This window comes from Marmota flaviventris, chromosome 3 (genome assembly GCF_047511675.1).
Source record: "Marmota flaviventris isolate mMarFla1 chromosome 3, mMarFla1.hap1, whole genome shotgun sequence".
NCBI lineage: Eukaryota > Metazoa > Chordata > Mammalia > Rodentia > Sciuridae > Marmota > Marmota flaviventris.
In genome coordinates, this window is record NC_092500.1 from 6,203,642 (window position 1) to 6,224,151 (window position 20,510).

At 56.1% G+C, this 20,510-nt stretch overlaps 1 protein-coding gene across 5 annotated transcripts in view; it reads left to right on the top strand.

Annotated features, from left to right (window-relative positions):
- Positions 1-20,070, top strand: part of Pacsin2 (protein kinase C and casein kinase substrate in neurons 2) — a 113,102-nt gene extending 93,032 nt beyond the window's left edge. For 4 of the 5 annotated variants that reach the window (XM_071609420.1, XM_027954664.2, XM_027954666.2 and 1 more), the window contains 9 exons: positions 1,229-1,385; positions 3,146-3,381; positions 4,565-4,720; positions 8,386-8,561; positions 10,631-10,751; positions 12,930-13,051; positions 15,257-15,397; positions 15,940-16,136; positions 18,433-20,070. In XM_071609420.1, the coding sequence (XP_071465521.1) occupies positions 1,229-1,385; positions 3,146-3,381; positions 4,565-4,720; positions 8,386-8,561; positions 10,631-10,751; positions 12,930-13,051; positions 15,257-15,397; positions 15,940-16,136; positions 18,433-18,545 (1,419 nt within the window). In that variant the 3' untranslated portion in view covers positions 18,546-20,070. The remainder of the gene's footprint in view (positions 1-1,228; positions 1,386-3,145; positions 3,382-4,564; positions 4,721-8,385; positions 8,562-10,630; positions 10,752-12,929; positions 13,052-15,256; positions 15,398-15,939; positions 16,137-18,432) is intronic. The other variant, XM_027954665.2, reaches the window with a different exon arrangement.
- The last annotated feature ends 440 nt before the right edge of the window (positions 20,071-20,510 follow it).

A 20,510-nucleotide genomic window follows, 5' to 3' on the forward strand; every position in this document is an offset into this window, starting at 1 on the left:
ATTACCTGTGGGGGTTCTGTGCTGGGCAGGGGTCATCCCAGCCTGTTTAGAGCGCCGGCCTCAGGGGACAGTTCTTCTCAAGGTGCCACAGCCCTTTTCTCTCCCCTTGCCATCTGTGCGCAGGGCCCAGGGGCTGTTCCTCTGCAAAGTCTCACCACCGCCCCCGCCTTCTGGCAGAGCCACCCACCCACCCACCCACCCACCCAAGCCCTCCTCCTCCACTGGCTAACCCAGCTTAGGAAGGGAGAGACTCAGGGGTGCTGTGGCCACTCCACACAGAAAAGGCATGTGTCCATCCTGTCCTCTAGGAGCTTCCAGGCTGGCCCTGAACAGAGAACATCCTGGTGGTCAGCCAGGCAGAGACTGTTAGAAAAGGCAAGATGGATGAGAATTTTTAAGACAGTGGAAGAAAAAAGAATGAGAATATAATAGATCCTTGCTTTTGTCATTTCCTCTGGGTGCTCCAGGGTCAGCTGCCCTATACCCTTGCAGGTCAGTGACTCAAAGGATGAAATATTAAATATTTTGATTTCACCCCAAATTAGACATTAAGGCTATTTCAATTATAGTTTTATTATTTCTAATTTAGATGAGCTAGTTTCTTCTTTCATATGTAAAATAAGCAGTCAAAACTCACTTTGCCCTTGACAAAGCAGATAAGAATTAAACTTGTGGGAGTCTGTCCTTCTGCAGCCACTGGAAAACCTACCTTTAGCTTCAGCCCAGCTGCTGCAGCTTTGAGATCTCAGCCTGGTTTGCTTATCTGTGAAAAAGAGGTGGTTGTTCCTACTTGGTAGCAGGTGGCAGTGGTTGGAGGTGTGCACTTCCTAGTCTGGTGCCTGGCTGAAGCTAGGTGCTCAGTAAGGGGGAAATGGCGTTTATTACTAAAACTGGCAAGTGATAATCGAGCATGTAATGACATCAGAGCAGGTTTACTTATAAGTCACCTAGTCTGGAAGCCGTCCCTGGCCCCTCCGTCTGCCTCCCTCCCGGGTCACAGGTGGCTTTCTGCCCAGCACCTGGCTGCTGTGTACTGAGGAGCTCTGGTTTCCTGAATTGCGCCCCCCTGTGGTAATACAGGCAGGGAGACTATTGTCCAGCATGCAGGGTGTCTTTCAGACTGTGGGGAGGGGGAGCCCGGCCTGGTGGCTTGCCCTGTAGGCAGCAAGGGGCTGGCAGGTGAACAGCTGGATGGGCGTCCGCCCCACAGCATGGCTCTGTCTCCTAGGTTGGGAACTACAAGCGGACGGTGAAGCGGATTGACGATGGCCACCGCCTGTGCAGCGACCTCATGAGCTGCCTGCATGAGCGTGCGCGCATTGAGAAGGCCTACGCGCAGCAGCTCACCGAGTGGGCACGGCGGTGGAAGCAGCTCGTGGAGAAGGGTAGGTAGGCTGGCCCTGCGCCAGGCGCTCACTGGAGCTCTGGGGAATGCTCCATGCTCTCTAACCTGTGTCTCCCAAGATCTGGGCAGTAGGATACCTTACATTTCTGCGGCTGTGATTTTCACGGGGCTGGTGGGAGCCTTTCGCCCACTGCATGAGCTTTTGTCCCTTTTCCTTGGGGACTCTGAACTGCTCTTTGCAAATAGCCCTTGAGCCTCCTGTTCCAAACCGGTCATCCGCAGGCACTCAACCTTGATGGCCAGCTTGGAACAGATGCTGGGGCTGACTTGTGAGGAAGCTCCTGTCACCTGCAGGTGCTCTGCTCACAGTCTTGCTTTCTCACACCAGAGCTGTTCATTTCTAAGCCCAGATCAGGCTAGATGGTGACAACTGGCTGGCTTTGTAGCTGCGAGTCTTAAAGGGAGTGACTACAGTGTCACATGGTGGACTTTTGTCCCTTTGCCCTCCCTACCAACATCTGTGTCCACAGATGCCACTGTGAGGGTGGAGCCCACTTCCCAGCCTAGGGGTGGGACTTGATTGAGTTCCTAGGAGGGACACAGCGTAGAGGAGCTTCTCGGGGGTGCTTGGGGTAGGCTCTCCCAGGGCCAGCTGACCTCAGAGGAGCCAAGCAGGGAAGCCAAGCCCCTGGGCATGGGTTCAGCCCTGCTTGACCAGGTGCCTGTTCCTTCCCTGGATGCTGAAGCAGGTCATTTAAGGGGCTTACAGCACAGCCTGGCACAGGGCGTGTGAGCTTTTGTCCCCTTTCCTTGGGGACTCCAGACTGTTCTTTGCAAATAGCCCCTGTTCTAGCCCTTGTCACCTGCAGGACACACGCAGGCTTGCTGGCTCAGAACTCGGGTTCGGGGCTCAGGTTGTAGAGAGGCACATAGCCCTGGGCGGGGGAGACCTCCCTCAGCCAGTGGCAGCCCTCTGCTGCCTTTCCACCGCTGTCAGCGTCCGCCCTCGCCCGGGTGTCTGGAGGGCACTGTGACTCAGACAGCAGGCTGCCCTTTTTGCAGTCCCCTCATTATGCAATCCCAAGGGATTAATGGTTCAGAGGGGCCACACTTCTGCTGCTCCCAAGCATGAGTTGTGTGCCCCACTCCTCTGTCATTTCTTGGCCCAGTCACTGCTACTCCCTGTGAATACCTCAAGGACCTGGCCAGGGTCTCATTTTTACCCTCAGCTTTGTCATAGCTCTGCTCTTCCCCTGCCGGGTCCCCTTATCAAAAGTGACAGACCAGATTAAGTTTCCTTCCTGAGCATTGTGGACCAGAGCAGCAAGGAGCCCCTGAGGTGGTGTAGCCCCCGCTGCACTGCGGAGATTGCCATCTGGGCCTGTCTCCTGCTCGCCTTCCTCCCCTCCCTCCTCCTCCAGGGACAGGATTGGTCCTGCCAAGGAGACGGGCCTCCATCCCACAAGCATTCTGGCTGCTGCTCCGTGCTGGGAGCCTGCCTGGGAGGCTGACAGCCACAGCGCTGGCCAGGGGCTGCCTGAGAGCCCCGCCGTCAGGTGGTGTGGTGGGTGCAGAGCAGCCTGGGATAGAGGGGACCCATTTCAGAAAGCCTCCCCTTCTCTGGCCATCTTTAAGCAAATTAATGCCTCCAAAGTATAGAAATTTGCATTTTTAAAGAGCTCATTGCCTTAAAAAAAGGAAATGCGTGTGGGCCAGTGTTCCCATGTGAACAGCTGCAGGGTGACAGGAAATCCCCGACACCAGCTGCAGCCAAGTAACCCAGTTCTTGTCCCATGCCAGGGCCCCAGTATGGAACGGTGGAGAGGGCCTGGATGGCGGTCATGTCTGAGGCGGAGCGGGTGAGCGAGCTGCACCTGGAAGTGAAGGCCTCACTGATGAACGAGGACTTCGAGAAGATCAAGAACTGGCAGAAGGAGGCCTTTCACAAGCAGATGATGGGAGGCTTCAAGGAAACCAAGGAAGCGGAGGACGGCTTCCGGAAGGCCCAGAAGCCCTGGGCCAAGAAGCTGAAAGAGGTGCCTTCCTCCCGCAGGCCACTGCTGGCTTGACCTCTGTCCTGCTGGCCACCCCACCACCAGGGCTCTCTCCCGCCCACACTCCCAGGAGCTCGTGCTGCTGCCTTAGCCATGGGAGGCCACAGATGGTAGAGGAAAAGCCACCCCTCAGCCCAGAGTCTGAGTGACTGATATTTACCCAGATCCCAGAAACGAGTGCTTTATGAACATTCTTTAAATGTAATCCCTACCAGCCCGACTTGGAAATAGGCTCAGAACTGTATATTAGTGGTGGAGCTCAGAGCGTGAGCTCTCACCCCCTAACAGTACTTCCCCTTCCTGGGGAACTGTCTGCTAGAGAGATTGCTTCCTTTTGGTTTAGTAGAAAGGAGTGACTTTTGTTATTCTTTTGCTTGGGTTTTTCTCCTAAATTTGCAAAGGGTACTGATATTCCATTTTCTAAAATGAGCAACCGGTCACGGAGTCTGTTCAGGCCCCTGCTAGCTGAAGGCCGACCTCAGCCACCCCAGCCCGAAGCTGTGCCCTGCACCCTGCTACAGCCTGGGCCCCCTCCCTGCTGGGCACACCTCCTTCTCCATGTGGCTTTTCTCAGGAGCTGTGCTGCCTGCCCTCTCATAATTGTTCAGAAAATGCCTCCAGTCTCTGGGTTTTTACAGCCATCTTTCTTTTCCTTCTCACCCCTGGGCCCATTCACAGTGGAACTGTTTCCCCTCTCACAAGGCCGATGCTCCGAGTGCCTCTTTCCCTCTAAAGTGAACCTAGTGCTCTGGAGCACACCAGGGACCCGCACTTTGACACCTCTATGCGAGTGTGTGTGGAATCACGGGCGGCAGCATGTGCGCCCTCCCCCCCCCAACACACAAGCCCGCTTACTCGCCCACAAGATAGCCCCTTTGGAACTTCCCTGACTGGCATGCGCTGGCCTTGGATAGCCATGCCTCCTCCCTGGTGCTCCATGTCCGCTCAGCTGACTTGCTCCAGCCATTTGTGAGTCTGTCAGCCCCCTGGTGTTCCTTGGCTCTTGCCTGCTTTCTTGGTGGTCCTTTTTCGGAAGTAGAGTGCATGGAGCCTGTGCCTCCTTGTGCCTTGGCTCAGCAGCACACACACGCCCAAGTCTGTGTGACCTCTGGTGAGGATCCTGGACTTTCAGCAACGAGGCCTTCAGAACTCATTCTCCTTGTAGGTAGAAGCAGCAAAGAAAGCCCACCATGCAGCATGCAAGGAAGAGAAGCTGGCTATCTCCCGAGAGGCCAACAGCAAAGCAGATCCATCCCTCAACCCTGAGCAGCTCAAGAAATTGCAAGACAAGGTAGAAAAATGCAAGCAAGATGTCCTGAAGGTAAACTGCGCTGTATCTGTCACATTGTAAGCCTTTTGCAATTGCTTGGTTGGCTGGGTGGGTGTAGAGATAAATAGCGAGAAACACTTCCTTCCCTCTGGGTACTGACCTTACCTCCACTGTGGTGCCTGCCCCAGGCGAGGGGCAGAGCCAAGTGCTGGGCAGGAGGGAAGGAGGTGCCCAGGGGGAGGGTGTATCTTGGAGCCCATAGGAAATTGAGGGCTGGGAGAGGGGTGGAGCTGTCCTGCATTCATGGCAGTGCCAGGCCCGAGAGAGCACGGCAGAGGCTGTGGGAGCCTGGGCAGCAGGTAGTCTCCTTTGATGAGGAGACAGTCAGTGCCCAGGCAATTTGAAATCCTGGGCATGCTTCTGTTTCCCTGTAAAAGAAACTTGTGCCTCCGGGGGTGAGTGAGGAGATGACAGGAGATGATTTTGTGAAAGTGCTCTGTAAAGTGAAGTGCCCCACAGATCCTGGGAGCAATTCTTCCTGGAAGGTCCCGGAATCACAGGAGTCTAAAAACTAAGCAGCATGTTGTAATTTTGAAATTTCTTGTAAGTGAGGGGCCAGCCCCTTGTCCATGTCCCCCTTCCTCTGCTCTGTGGTGAGGAGCTGGCTGGAGGACGCCCTGCTGACAAGCTGTCTCAGGGGTCTGGCCAGACCTGGCTTTGCAGGAGCAGATGGGCTGGAGCTAGAGAGGGCTGCGCTCCACAGACAGAACTGGAGGCTACACGGAGCAGCAGGAGTCGTGGGCTGATTCCCAGGCCTGCGTCGAGTGCCACCATGCCCTGTGGATTGGGTAGTGGCACACGTGCATTGTGAGAGAGGCAGCCAAGGCCAGAGTTGAAGTCATATGTTGCCCAGTGGCTCAGGAGCAGGGGTTTTGACCCCGGGGCCAGTGCCTTTCCACACTATTCTCCTGCTGGGGAGGAAGCGTGATCCTGTGAGAGTCCATCAAGTGTCAGAGTCCCTTTGGGGAGCAGCGCCTCTGGCCTCCATTGCTGGGGTGGGGCCAGGAATTAGGGGGTTTTGAAGCACTCCAGGTGCCTCCCTGTGGGATTAAATGAGGGACCTGGGCCTACATGCTGGATGTGGGGGGTGCCCCTAGGTTTTAAGTCAAGGAGCAGGGTACGCTGGCACACGCCTGTAATCCCAGCTTCTTGGGAGGCTGAGATAGGAGGATCACAAATTGAAAACAAGCCTCAGCAATTTAACAAGGCCCTAAGCAACTTAGCGAGACCCTGTCTCTAAATAAAATATGAAAAAGGGCTTGGGGATGAAACAACCCACCAGGCACCATGGTACACGCCTGTAATCCCCATGGCTCTGGAGGCTGAGGCAGGAGGATCACGAGTTCAAAGCCAGCCTCAGCAATTTAGCAAGCCCCTAAGCCACTCAGTGAGACCCTATCTCTAAATAAATACAAAATAGGGCTGGGGATGTGGCTCAGGGGTCGAGGGCCCTTGAGTTCAATCCCTGGTACCCTCCAGAGAGGGGGGGGAGAGGGCGAGAGAGGGAGGGATGGAGGGAGGAAGGAGAGAAAAGGAAAGAAGGCAAAGAAAGAAAGAAATAAAAGGGAAGGGGCCAGGAAGAAAGGAAGAAACAAGCCAAGGAGCGCTCCACCCTGGCCAGGATGGAACTAGGTGCGCTCGAGGGCGCCTGGAAGAAGACGGAGCCGCCTCTTGTGGATCGGTTGTGGGGTGCTTTCATGTTTCACAGACACATCAAAGCCGTGCTTCTGCACAACAGAGGTGTAGTGTCTGTAGGGGGTTTCCTCCTGGGGCCTCCCCACCTCTGTTCTGCTAGTGATGCAGATGCCTTGGAGGTTCTTATAGCCTTTGAGTCCTGCAGAGAGCCCAATTCCCCCGACCCTTGAAAACGCCAGCATTGACTGGTTGCACAAGGACTTGGGTTTGTGTAGCGGCCAGGCAGAGATTGCATTGGGCAATGTCCATCAGAGAGGAAGCTCTTGCGTTTGGTGCCAGAATACTCCAGTGCCCCAGAGGGCGAGGGCTGCCTCTCCATGCAGTTCCACTGGGAACTTCCTGCAAGCTCTGACTGTAGGTCTCCTGAATAATGAGGACCCAGCTTAGCACATGGGCTGCGCTGGGGGAGAAGCGGGGCTCAGCACCATCAGCACAGCCTGGGGGCAGGCCAAGTCCAGGGGTGGGAGCACCAACTGCACTCCAGGGGCTCCCGGGAAGCCACCTGTTTCTAGCTCCTGCCCCACAACCTGGGTGCTTGAGCCCACTGCCCTGTGTGTCCTGTCTTCCTGCTGAGCATCCCCCAGCCCTGGCAGGGATGACCTTCTCCTGTACTCTTGGAGGACCCACGCATGGCCACCTTTGAGAGCTCAGGACAGAAATGAGGAACCACAGATGCCAGGAGAGGGGCCAGGGAGGAGCAGGCCCCAGGGGATGGGTGGGACCTCCCCCCAGACGATGGGGTCAGGCTTCAAGAAGAGGGACCTCTGCTAGACATGGTGGTGCACACCTCTAATCCCAGCTACTGGGAGGCTGAGGCGGGAAGATTGCAAATTTGAGGCGAGCCTGGGCAACTTAGACCCCATTTCAAAATTTAAAAAGGGCTGGGGATGTAGCTTACAGGTAGACTACTCCTGGGTTCTCTTTGGAATACAGAGGGCTATCCCAGCCCCTGAATCAGCAAAGGGTGACTGGGAAGGGAGCAGGATGGGCAAGGCTGGCAGAGCAGACTCAGCGTCCTGGGGGAGCAGAGAAGGTGCCTCAGAGGCCTGCAGGCTTGGGAGGGACTCAGTCCTTCCCCAGAAGGCCCCACACATGAACAAGGGAGACCAAAGCAAAGTTCCCAGGTGGAGCCCCTGGCTACCCCCTTGTTTCTCAGGGTCTCATGGTGGAGAACCCTGCAGGAGAGAGATGGCCCCAGCCCTGCTATGCCTCCCTTCATGCCAGGGGGCTGCCACCAGAAAGCAAAATGCCCTGGCCAGCAGAGCAGTGGGCCAGCATGATGTGGTGGGGAGAGTGTGGAGTCTGTGGACGAAGCCACTATCCCCAAACACCTGCCTGCCAGGCAGGAGCCTCACATGTTTTCTAGCTGTCCCTGGGTGCTCTTGAGTTAGGGATGAAACCCCTTCTCAGGACCGTCTGGAAAAGAGCAGCGGTGTGGGGGACAAGGGATGAGACCTTGCAAGTGCCTGCTTCACCGCCTTTGCGCCTGTTGTTTGCACTCAGAACACTGTGAGGTGGGGAGTGTGCCCATTTTTTGCTAAGGAAAGTAAGGCTCCAGGAAAACAAAAGAGCTCTGGGGTTCAGCCCCAGCCCTCTGTGGCACCTAGAGCTGTGACTTTGTTTCTGTGGTGACTCACTGAGCCATTGCTGCTGGGCACCAGGGCCAAGGCTGCAGGGTGGCCCTTCCCAAAGGCAAAAAGGACAGGTGTGTGGCACGGGTGGCATCATGCACACTGAGCTCTGGAGTGACCCCTGCTTTGCCTGTGTCTGTCTGCCTGGGCCGCACTCCAGTGAGAAGCAGGGCAGGCGCACAGAAGCAGGGCGACTGGGACTGGAGCTTGAAATCCGCCTGAGAGCTCCTGCCCTTTGGGTTTGAAATCCTGGGGGCCTGAGAAGCTACCCAGCAGGTGGGGTGAATGGAAAGGAAATGAACATCTTCTTGTGCCTGGGTTTTCATTTAGACCAAAGAGAAGTATGAGAAGGCCCTGAAGGAGCTGGACCAGGGCACTCCCCAGTACATGGAGAACATGGAGCAGGTGTTCGAGCAGTGCCAGCAGTTTGAGGAGAAGCGGCTGCGCTTCTTCCGGGAGGTTATGCTAGAGGTTCAGAAGCACCTGGACCTGTCAAACGTGGCTGGGTAAGTTTCTCTTCTGCTGGAAAAGACAGGGGAGTTGCTGGGGAGCGGAACTCGGGTGCTGTGCTGCAGGCCTGGGGGCAGTGTCAGCCAGAGGACTCCCACTGCAGCCCTGAGCCCAGGGTCCCTCGTGCCAAGCCCCTCTGCAGCACTGCCAGCCAGCACCTTGCGCTTCTGGGCAGGAAGGGGCCATAGCTGTGATCAGCCGCAGCTGGGGGTCTGATTTGCCCCTGGACGTGAGTCCCATGTTTTCCAGGCTGGGCGTCCCCTGTCTCTGGACAGGCTCAGGCTGAAGTCCCTCATGAGGTCCTCTCACCCTTGCTGTCTACTCCCCTTCACAGGGGTCCTAGACCTCCTGGGGAGGCTCAGACCCCTCAAGGCTTGGTTCTGAACTGTGACACGGGATCTGTGACGTCTCTCCTGGGCCCTCCTTGTCTTTGGTCAGAACTCCAGACTTCCTGGGGCATTGAAAGAGTTCTACTTTTGTCATTCATCTAACAGAGCCATTAAGAGAGAAATCAGAGGTCAAGATCTGTTTATAGGAAATTATATTCTCCTTGTTATCTTCTTCATTTTAAAAAAAAGAAAAACAACAATTATTGTATAGCCAACCTGCCACCATGCAATTAATCTTCATGACATCCTTGAAAAGTACACAGCACTGTCCCTGTCTTGTTGATAAGGACATGGTGGATAAGGGTTAATGACCTGTCAGGCCAGGGGAGTGGGTGTGTCCTTCTCTCTGCATGTGGGGTCACCTCTGCCTCATATGTGATTAGCCTCAGACTGCAGCCAGGTGTGTGCATCTTGACTCCCTGTCTTCCAAGCCACTGGGTGAGGTGGCCAGTTGCATCCTAGGGCTGCTGTAACAGTTCCAAAATTTTGGTGGCTTGAAAACTGGAGATGTTTGTCACCTGACAGTTCTGGAGGCCAGAAGTCCAAAATCAAGGTGTAGGTTATGCCACACTTCCTCCAGGGCAGATCCTTCCCACCTCTTCCAGCTCCTGGTGTCTGCCAGAATCCTTAGCTTCGTCAGCTTCTGACCACATCACTCTAGGCCTCCTGGTCTTCTCTCCATGCCTGTGTCATCATGTCACCTTCCTTCTGTATCTATCCAAATTCCTCCTTTTAAAAGAACACCTGTCTTTATTGATTGATTGATTGATTGAGCTGGGAATTGAACTCAAGGGCACTCGACCACTGAGCCACATCTCCCGCCCAATTTTGTATTTTATTTAGAGACAGGGTCTCACTGAGTTGCTGAGGTGGCTTTGAACTCGCAGTCCTCCTGCCACTGCTCCCCCAAGCAGCTGGGATTACAGGTGTGGGCCGCCAAGCCCAGCCCTTATTGGGGGTCTTAATGTTCTCGTTTGAACTTGCTTACATCTAGTAAGACCCTGTTTTCAATCAGGTCAAATTTAGAGATCCTGGGACTAGGACTCCAGTGTGTCTTTATTAGAGGACAAACTCAATCCTTAACAGAGGGCGGCATGCCTGCTTAACAGAGGAAATGAAGGCCCAGAGAAGGGGGCTGACTTGCCAGCGACGCAGATTATGAGTGAAAATACCAGCTCCAGCTCTGACCCTGGCTCTTGCTTCCTGGAGTGACCAGAGCAAGGCCCCACGGTGCAGTGGGCATGTCCTGCCTCTCAAGCGGCCTTCAGACTGGACTGTCTTTGCACTCTGCTAACCACCAGCTTTCTGAGGGCCATGGGGGAGGGGGGCTTTTGGCACTCTCCAGTTGCCGCTCCCTCCCCTCAATGTGCCCCAGTGCAACCGCACAGTGGTGCCCGCACAGCCCATGAGTGCCATCTGACCCGGAGCGAGGCTCACTGCCTGCCTTCTGCTCTGATCCACCGTCATTTGTTGGAAGCAAGCTGTGGTGGGTGGTTGTCCCCATCTGTGCATGTGACAGCCAGCAGCCTTCGCCTACCAGGGAGAGCACTCCTGAACCACTGGGAAATCGACTCATGCTGGCTACGAGACCTGGGGGCCTGCTGCAGCTGGCACTGGGTGGGGGAGTGGTGGCCGGCCCCATGTCCCACAGCACCGTGCTGCTTTCTCTGATTTAGTTACAAAACCATTTACCGGGACTTGGAACAGAGCATCAAAGCTGCTGATGCAGTGGAGGACCTGAGGTGGTTCCGAGCCAGTCACGGGCCTGGCATGGCCATGAGCTGGCCACAGTTTGAGGTAAGAGGAGGCTGCGTTACCCCATCCTCCAAGGAGGGGACCTGGACCCATGGCCAGACTCTGTCAGCATTAGTCCTGGTTATTAGGCAGCCTTCTTGGGTGGCTATGGTATGGACCAGGTTTGGTCCCAGGTGCCCCAGGCAATACTGAAGACCTTCTGAGCCTCTAGGGATAGTGCAAGGTAGGGACAGTGACTGTCACTTGCTGACCACTGGCACTCCCTTCCTGCTGCTGTTCCCACAGCTGCAAGGACATAGGGGACCTCCTGTCCTGCCCCTTCCTCCAGGGTTGGCTGGGAGGGCAGCAGCCACAGTGTCCCCTGGCCTCCCTGCAGTGGGCACCCTCCCTCTCCTAGCCTCCCGTCTGTGGGCTGAGCCTTCCAGGGTCTTTACATCACAAACCCCAGGGCCTGGGGAACTTGGGTGATGGTTGCATAGAAGGCAGTGGCCAGAAGTCCTGCCACCCCGTTCCCTGAAAGAGGGCGAGCCCCTCCTTGTGGCAGGCCTAGCCCATGGTGTCAGCCACGTCCCTGTGCGCTGGGAGGCTCTCTGACTCGCTTGGCTCCCGCCTCACCGTGTTGCAGCCGTGGGGTGAGCGAGCCACTTGCCCTCATGTGGCTCAGTTTCCTGAATGTGAGATGGGAATGACAACCTGGGGTGGTGGGGCGGTGACCTGGTCCTGCTGGGTTATGGGCTCGACTCTGGTCCCTGAATGTTGGCACTGGAGAATGCCAAAAGCCACCTCCCCCATGGCCCCTGGAAAAGCCAGGGCCACCACACACGGTCCCTTCTCAGTCTGCACTAGGGTCCGACCTCACCCTGTGCTTCTGTTATCTGGACTTTCACACGGTATCTCCAAGTGCCAGGGTGGGGCCCCTGAGGCTGAGCTCTTCCCACCTGCCCAGCAGAGGCTGCAGAGCAGGCTGTGCCCCTTCTAGGAGGCTTTGGGGTTAGTAGGGGCCAGCCCTCGAGTGCAGGTGGCCCTGGAGGGGACAGGCAGTCTCCCCTCCCCTGACAGCCCCCTGGGAGGAAGTGTGAGCTGGAGTCTGGGCACTGTTTGGCATTCAGCCCACAGTGGTGCTGCTCCTCCAGTGGCCTGGGACACTGTTGTTGGAAGCAACAACAGTGGGATTCTTCTGTGTCCCTCAGAGATGCCCGTTAATATCAAGAGGGGAACTGAGGGAGGAATATCTGACAGACTGTCTCCCTGGAGAGGTGTCCTGGCCAGAGCCTGTGGGTTCCCTGTCCCCGTGCTCTCTGGGCACACATCTGCCACTGGCACCAGACTGCTTTTCTTTTCTCTAATGAAGTTATTTGCTTTTGCTTTTCATGCCACCAGGATGAAGTAAGTCTGATTTATGACTAACTCATGGCTTGCCCAACCCCCTGTGGTGTGTCTCACCCAGCTCGACCCTGGGGGCGGGGGGTACCCCAGCTCTGTGGCAGAATAATTGATGCCCCTTTGTGTCAGGGCTGTTAGCTGCTGGCCCTCCTTCCAAAATCACTTGATGCCAATCCCATCAGCCTTTGGAAGCCACCCAGGCAAGATGGGCTTATATTCAGAGGTCTCTGTAAGGAACAGTGAGGTTCCAGCTGAGCATTTGGTTAGGAGAGTAATAAACAAGGTAGCCCACTGGGCTGCCCCCTTTGTCGTGCCGTAGTCAGCCTTGGTCTTGTTTGCAGTGCAGGGTTGAATGTCCCCACTTGGCAGGGTTGCTCAGACCTCTGCAGAAGTTAGTGTGTAAGTGGGAAGGCTCCTCGGCACCTCAGGACAAGGCCATGTGTCCCAGTCAGGTCCCCAGAGCACTGGCTCCCTACATCCCTGGGAGGCTTGGGACACCTGGCAAGGCAGACCAGAAGCTGAAAGAATGGTGCAGGAAGGAGTGGGAAGTGCCGGGGCTGGGTACTCGAGTCAGCCCTGGTTCGGTCTGCACCCCACACCTGTGTCGGGACAAGTGTGCTCGTCCCAGGAGGTGGGCTAGGCCCTGTAAACAGTAAGGATGGGCTCAGGTCGCTTGGCCCACAGGTGGGTGCTGGGGAGCCCGAGATCACAAGGGAGGTCACAAGGGAGGCCGGCAGCCATAATGGCAGATGTCACTGATGCACAGGGCTGATCACTGTCCTGCTAGACAGATGTTTAGACCTCTGACTGGTTCTCTCCCTGACCCCTGATGCCCAGGAGTGGTCTGCAGATCTGAATCGAACTCTCAGCCGGAGGGAGAAGAAGAAGGCCGCTGATGGCATCACCCTGACAGGCATCAACCAGACAGGCGACCAGTCTATGCAGAGCAAGCCCAGCAGGTGAGTGCCAGGAATGGGCTCAGTCCACAAGAGGCCACCTGTGGGAGGGATCTCCTGGGCCATCTGCCTGGTCCCTCGGTGGCACCAGCTTGTTCAGCTGAAGGAGTCCTTGGTGGTAGAGGGACCCTAGAGGAAGGGTCCTCCACCCCCAGACATCTTTCCTGAAGCCCCCCTGGCTCCTGAGGACTGGGCAGTGTCTCAATAAGATTGTCTTGCTGCCTGGTGCTGGAGCTGCTGGAAGTTCACAGGGAAGAACTGGGCGTTCATGTCCCCAGGGAACGGCCGTACGTGGACGTGGCAGGTAGAGGTAGCGCATGCTCGAGTCCTCCAGCAGGTCAGGGGCTGTCAGGGTGGATGTTTCCTTCCCACGCTCTGTACAGGTGCCAGTTGAGGGAGCGGCAGGGGACCCTCTAGTGTCCCCTTTTTAAACTACCTTCTTGCTGACAACATTGGTTATTCCTGGGTCAGGTTTTTTCTAAGAATTAGTTGTTTAGGCCAGGCGCTGTGGCCTGTAATCCCAGTGCCCATAAGGCTGAGGCAGGAGGATCATGAGTAGTTCAAAGCCAGTCTCAGCAAAAGTGAGGCGATAAGCAACTCGGCGAAACCCTGTCTCTAAAAAATAAAAATAAAAAGGGGCTGGGGATGGGGCTCAGTGGTTGAGTGACCCTGGGTTCAATCCCAGTACCAAAAAGAAAGAAAGAAAGAGAGTTGGCTGCACAGTTGTTAGATGCTTCTGGAAAGCGTGTGTGCTATAGAAGGCCTATTGCAGGACTTGCCCAGAGGCCGCTCTGTAACACTTAGTCACCTTGTGACTGGGTCTTCCCAGGAAGACTCAGCCAGGCACGTGGCCTGCCTGTCGCCCTGGGCACTGTGCCCACAGGCTCCCAGCAGATGTGGCTGGTCTTCGCTCAGCCGCTGTGCACGTGGTCTGGGCAGATGGGCTCGGCAGTGAGCACTGGCTAGAGAGCAGGCCTGCCCTGTGTGCTGGGGCAGAGGGTAGGAAGGAGGCCCGCAGGCTCCTGGCTGGCCAGAGACACTGTACCAATGTGGGTGCCGGCGTCAAGCCCCTAGAAGAGTCTGCAGAGAAAGGTGCCAAGGAGAGCCGCCGTCCCGTGGTCTCACCCCGTGCTCCATGCCAGACTGGACCCCATGAGGCAGTGGCTGCCATTCAGGCCATTCGGTGGCATCCGAGGTATTTCCTTGCCTCCTTTTCCCAGCTGTGGGATGATGGATGCTCAGACGAGTTCCTGTTCCCAAAAGCAGTGTTGCCCAGTAGAGGGCAGGACGTCAGCCCAGAGTTATTTGGTGGGCATCCACCACCTTTTTTTTTTTTTTTAGTTGAATTTCTTTTAGTCCTAGATGGACACAATACCCTTGTTTTATTTATTTATTTTTATGTGGTGCTGAGGATGGAACCCAGGGCCTCGCACTTGTTGGGCAAGCGCTCTACCGCTGAGGCCCAGCCCAGCCCACCCAGTGCTTAGCACCCTGCAGCCCCTTCATCTCACCCCCCTCACTTCCAGTCTCTCTGGTCCCCACGCTGGGCCTGTCACACAGAAGAGCAGATAGAGTTGTGAGAGCGGATCGTCTCCCACAACACTAGAGAGACCCTTCGCGCTTCCTGGAAAGGGTTGCAGAGGAGCCTTTGGTCCTGACTCTGGAAGCTCCAGCCCCAAGAGAACCAGGAAGCTGCCGCTAAGCCTTTTAGTAGTGAAAGGAGGAGGCCTCTGAAAAGCCCTGACCACACAGCACGCAGAGCTCAGGAACCATCGGTGTGATCTGGGGCTGGAGAGCTCAGAATGGCCCCTGCCAGGCTGTCGTCCTCCCAGGAAGGCCCACTGACTCTGCCCCTTTGGATTGGCCCCATGTGGGAACAGGGGGAGGGGAAGAATGTGGAGAAGCCCCGAGCCAAGAGCAAGTCAGATGCCAGCTGTGGCCCATTGCCCCCCACCCCTAGGGCCTCTGCACATCGATGCTTCCAGGTGGAAGGAAGGAAGGTGGGCATCCGGTTGTCTCTAGACTCTTGAAGTGTTTTGAACAGCTGAGGTTTGACCGCGTGTTTTGCTAAAATAACCATTTTTGTCCACATGACATATTCCTCCTCCTCTGTACGAGGAACTAGTTTGTCCTGGAAGGGCTGCGCTGTGATCCTGTCGCTGGGAGTCATCAGGACCCTTGGCAGGCCCCAGCTGGGGTCCCTGAAAGCTCTGTCTCTCCCCATAGCAACCTTAGTGTCCTGAACAACCCCGCCCAGTCTGCGCAGTCACAGTCCAGCTACAACCCCTTTGAGGACGAGGACGACACGGGCAGCACCGTCAGTGAGAAGGAGGACACTAAGGCCAAAAAGTTGGTGAACACACGTCTCCCTCTGGTCTCCGCCTTGCTCGCTCTGTCTCCCTTTCTCTCTGTCAAGGTTCTCTCGGGGTCTCCGCCGCTCGGCACTCCAGCAATGCATGAGGCCTGCAGGAGGTGGGCGCCTGCCGCTCTGCACGCCAGGCCCCTGCTGGCCGTGGACGGTCTCTGGCTTCTCCACTTCTGGGGAGGGCACAGCTAACGCTCTTTGGTTGCTTTTTCTCATCCTGCATTAACCCTTCAAGGCCCTGGCACCACTGCCACAGGAACACAGGCTGTGCTGGGGACCTGCTGGAACAGGCCCAAGTCTGCCTCTGCAGCCACTGATGTGGGGCGTCTCTGGCCCCACTGTTGGGGGCTCAGGACGAGTGCGAAGGGCATGAATTCTCACAGGGATCTGGCTCCACCCAGGCTAGTACGCCAGAGGGAGCTGTACCCCCTGAGGAGCCCTCAGCCCAAGGGGCAGAGGCCCTGGGTGGGGGCCTCAGTCCTTTGCCATCCCCATGCTGAGGGCCCTGTGGCCACCTCTGTTACAGCGTGAGCAGCTATGAGAAGACCCAGAGCTACCCTACTGACTGGTCCGATGACGAGTCCAACAACCCCTTCTCTTCCACGGATGCCAACGGGGACTCCAACCCGTTCGACGAGGACACCACCTCAGGGACAGAAGTGCGAGTCCGGGCGCTCTATGACTACGAGGGTCAGGAGCACGACGAGCTGAGCTTCAAGGCCGGTGGGTGCTGGTCCTCCCTGCCGCCTCCCCTCCGTCCCCACTGGGTGCGGATCCTCCCTGCGGCCTCCCCTCTGTCCCTGCTGGGTGCCAAATCTCAGAAGACAGCCAAGTGCCTTCGTTTCTCTCCCAGGAGGCCCGCCCTTGCTGGCCACTGGCTAGTCATGCCGGACCCGCTACTGGCCTGAGCAGCAGGCCTCGCTCCCTCTGCGCAGCACAGCAGCCCACAGGCCCTGAGGGAAGCCTCGTCTCCCCAGGCCCCAGCTGCCAGGCTTTGCCCAAAACCCAGAGGGGTCTCTGACCCCATCATCACCCCTCTGCAGCCATGGTGCGCGCTCCTTGCCACGGGCAGTCGGGGCCCTGTTCGCGTGTGCTCTGCTGCACGTTTTCCATCCTGCTCTCTTTAATGCTGGCAGCATTTCACCAAAATGGGCCTGGGTTTGGTGAGCACTCCCTCAGAGCCCGCCCAGGAGGTTCCTTCCCTTGCCCTGCACCTCCCTAAAGCCAGAGCCACCCCTCCAAGAAGAGGGAGGCCAGGCTGGAGCTCAGCAGCAGGGCGGGGTGTGTGCCCCTCAGGCCCCACCTGTGGAGAGGCTAGGTGCCCGTCCCCTCCCCTAACAGCCAGGCTCCTGACCCTCCTTCCCCGGGGCTCTCAGTAGGGCCAGCCAGCTGCCCCAAACGCCTGTGCCCAGCACTGGTCATCAGGCATCTCTGGCCTGCTGTAGATTTTTCTTTCCTGTGGTGCTGGGAACCTAACCCAGGTCCTGCACGTGTTGGTCAAGTGTTCTACCAGGTAGTCGCGTGCCTGGCCCTAGAAGTGTTTTATGTACCTTTAAGCCATCTTCATCCACTTTTCTGATTTCAGTGATCCTTGTGGTCACTCACTACTTTGTTATTTTATTTACTTTTAACTTCTAATCATTTTTGCACCGTACGTATTGGACTTGGCAGCAGTTTTATAGATTTCAAATGTGTCCTCCAGCTGTGAGTAAATTGTCAAAAAAGAAACACTGATGGGAATGAGTGTTCTCTAGCCACCAGCCGCACTCCTTCGCTTTCCTGCCCATCTCTTGTGGTTTTGCTTTTTTTTACCATGGAAAGCAGTGCCCTACCTGGGTTCTGTCCACCCCGTGCAGCATCACCCTCCAGCAGCCTCTGCACGGACATGGGGAGCAGCTGGAGCTGGGCAGCTGCCTCTAAGTGCAGCCGCTGTGAGGGCTGGACCGTAGGCCGGAGGGGCAGGGGAAGCTGGCAGCTCATTGTGGACACAGACTCACGTATTTCCAGCCCATTTTGTGGGAGCCCTGCTGCAGGGGTGGCAGGGCAGTGGGAGTTCGAGAGCACAGCCAGCACCAGCCTCACTACCTCCCGGGCCCTGCGTGTTGAGTGCACGGGCGCACGGCACCTTCCCTCCACAGACAGCAGATAACCCGAGAACAGGAGCTGCACACGACGGCAGACGGCAGCCCCAGCTTGAGCTTTCCACCCACTGCTTGCAGCTGATGACACCTGGGGTCCAGGCTGCTCTGCTTGCCCTAGCTGGCAAACATGGGACCTGGGACTCTGCCCCAGTGCCACCTCCCATCCCAGCTCCCATCGCCACACCATGGACCTTATTCCCCATTTCTCTGAGCTGGGCTCTGTCCATTTCTCTCATCTCTGTGTCTCTCCCTCCAGCAAGGCTGGGCCTGGAGCTGGGGCTTCTTCAGGTTGGAATAAACAAAAGATAAGTGAAGCCACACTAATGCACAGAGCCACAGGGAGGTTCCAGAATGAAGCCTGTGACTTCCATCTCAGCATGTAGAGGAGGATTGACAGATGTCATCTTGCACGAGCCAGGTGCTAGGGAGGGAATGACAGGTCTGAGTCATACATGATCTCTGGCCTCCCATAACCTGGAGAGTGGCAAGGACAGCGATCAACAGAGACCCAGAGACCATGGCCTCAAGAGCTAGATGAGATAGGAAGAGCTGGCTGTCTGGGATTCAGGAAGGGATTCAGCATTGAGAGCCTGGACTGTGAGGAACAGGGGACTGGCAGGAAGGCAGAGGCCAGGCTGGTAGTATTCGGCTCTGCAGCATCTTTGGGGATTATTATAGCAACTAAGAGCCGGGTGCTGCAGGGTCACTATGTGAGAGCTGTTTTCTTTAGATCCTGGGCTCCTGGGACTAAAGAAACATTAGAGAAATAATCAGGCCCACTGCCCCTCCACCCAGAAGCACCCTTCACAAGCTCTCCTGCAGCCAGTATCAGGTCAGTGTCACCCACCCTCTAAGACCACTCCCTCTTTGTTTTGCAGGAGATGAGCTGACGAAGATAGAGGACGAGGATGAGCAGGGCTGGTGCAAAGGACGCTTGGACAGCGGGCAAGTTGGCCTGTACCCAGCCAACTACGTCGAGGCCATCCAGTGACAGGCTGTGAGCAGGCTGGTGGAGGGATGGAAATGGCTGGCCCTGAGCTCCGCTAGCCTAGGCCTGGGCAGCAGCACCTCGGGTGCCCCAGCAGCCATGTGGCATCCACTCCACCTGCAAAAGATGGTTTCTTGGCCTCCTGGTGTCCTTTGAAGGCAGACAAGCTGATCGTTTCCCCTGGGACTCAGCCCCTTTCCAAGTGCATCTGGGGAGGACTGGGCACAGGCAGATGCAGCATGGAGAGCCAGGCCCCTCCCTGCCCGCTAGCTCTGTTGGCTTATCATGGATCTGTCTATTCTTGACCTCGCCTCCTCCAAGTCAATGGTGGTTACACTGATTCTTGTTCCACTGATTATTTTCCCTGATGAGTCCCATAACTGTAAGTTTAATGAACAAACTTACATGCCAATTTCTGAGTAAAGATTTTGAGGTTTTTAATTTAAAGGCTATGTACAGTTATACTTTTTTATACACCTGTTCTTCCATTCATTTGTACATAAGTGATGGTGAGACTGAGCTGCACCTTTCTGTTCTCAAGGACACAGTACCTCCATTTCCATGCCATGCTGCTCATCAGCCAGACCTCTTCCTGGGCAGGTGCAGGACCACAGTCCTGCGACAGGGAGTGCCCTTGGCAGAGACCTGGCAGAAAGGTGGGGGGCATGCGTGGTGAGGTTTCAATACAGAGTGCGCACTGCAGAGAGAACCTTTTGAAGAACTCCCCAGAGTCGCCATATTTAAAAATTATTTTCATTCTGTTGCTTAAAACTTTACTCTTGTACAAATTAACATTCTATCAGTGATTGGGAAGGTTAAAACATTAAAAGGTTAGCTTTTCAGGCAGATGCATCTGTAGATTAAGATGCTTTATATTGGACTGCCATGTCTTGCTGTATATCTGTATATATTATTTGATATTCAGAGAATCTAAAGAGTTCACCTAGTGTTTAAATGAGGTTTAATAGCTTCTGAACATGGGTGTCATTGTAAACTGCTTGAAGCCTGAGGTGACCACCTGGGGTGTGGCTGACTGGCTCGCTGGACCTCCTCTGGACTCTGAGGCGGCTCTGGCTGAGGCTGTCCTCACTGGCCAACTGTGGCTCCAGCGCCTTGACAGGCCCCAGTTCCGCCTCCCTGCAGGGCGCTGTGCAGGCTCCGCCACAGAGCCGGTTGGACTTGCAGGCTGTGCAGACCTGTATGTTTCTCAGGAGCTAAGGGAGGCTGGGTCTCACCCAGTGCACAGTTCCCTTCGAAGTCCCAGTGGTGGGCGGAGGGGAAGGTGCAGGAGGGCCTTGGTCTTGCTGCCTGAGCAGCCCAGCAAGCTGTGCACTTGCTCAGTGTTCACAGCCAGCGCGGGTCTTGCTTGGAAAGTGGGTGCGTCTGTGTGTCACGCAGCTTCCCAGCAGAAACCCTTGTGCCTGTGCTGCAGAGTTACCAAAAACTGTTGTCTTTGATTTTTAGGAGTTCCTTTAAATGTACAGTACTTTAGAGCAAAATCAATAAACAGTCGATCTCATGCTTCCCAGAGGCCTCTGCTGTGCATCTACCTCCCGCTTGCGTCAGTGGTTTTCCCAGGGTCATTGGCTTTGGAACTGGACCAGATCCAGGGCACAGGGCCTCTGCCCAAGGGGTGTTCCACTGCCCCCGACAAACCAGAGGTTGGGGTGGGCATCTGCCTAGCATTTACCTCTCCACAGGCCCTCACAGCAGCAAGGCCAGTGATCACTCGCCCCCCATAGCTGTCCTCAGAACATCTTTTCCTGAGCACCTACTGTGCGTTGGTCCTTGTGCTCCACTTTGTATTTATATCGCCTGCAAACAAGTCCTCAAACAGCCCCATGGTGGGACTGAGTCCCTGTTCCATTTTACAGAGGAACAGCAGAAGCTCCCAGAGCCAGATCTGCCCCAGGAGGGCTGAGGCGCTCAGCAAAACCCCAGGGCCCACCCTTCCACTGGGCTGGGTAG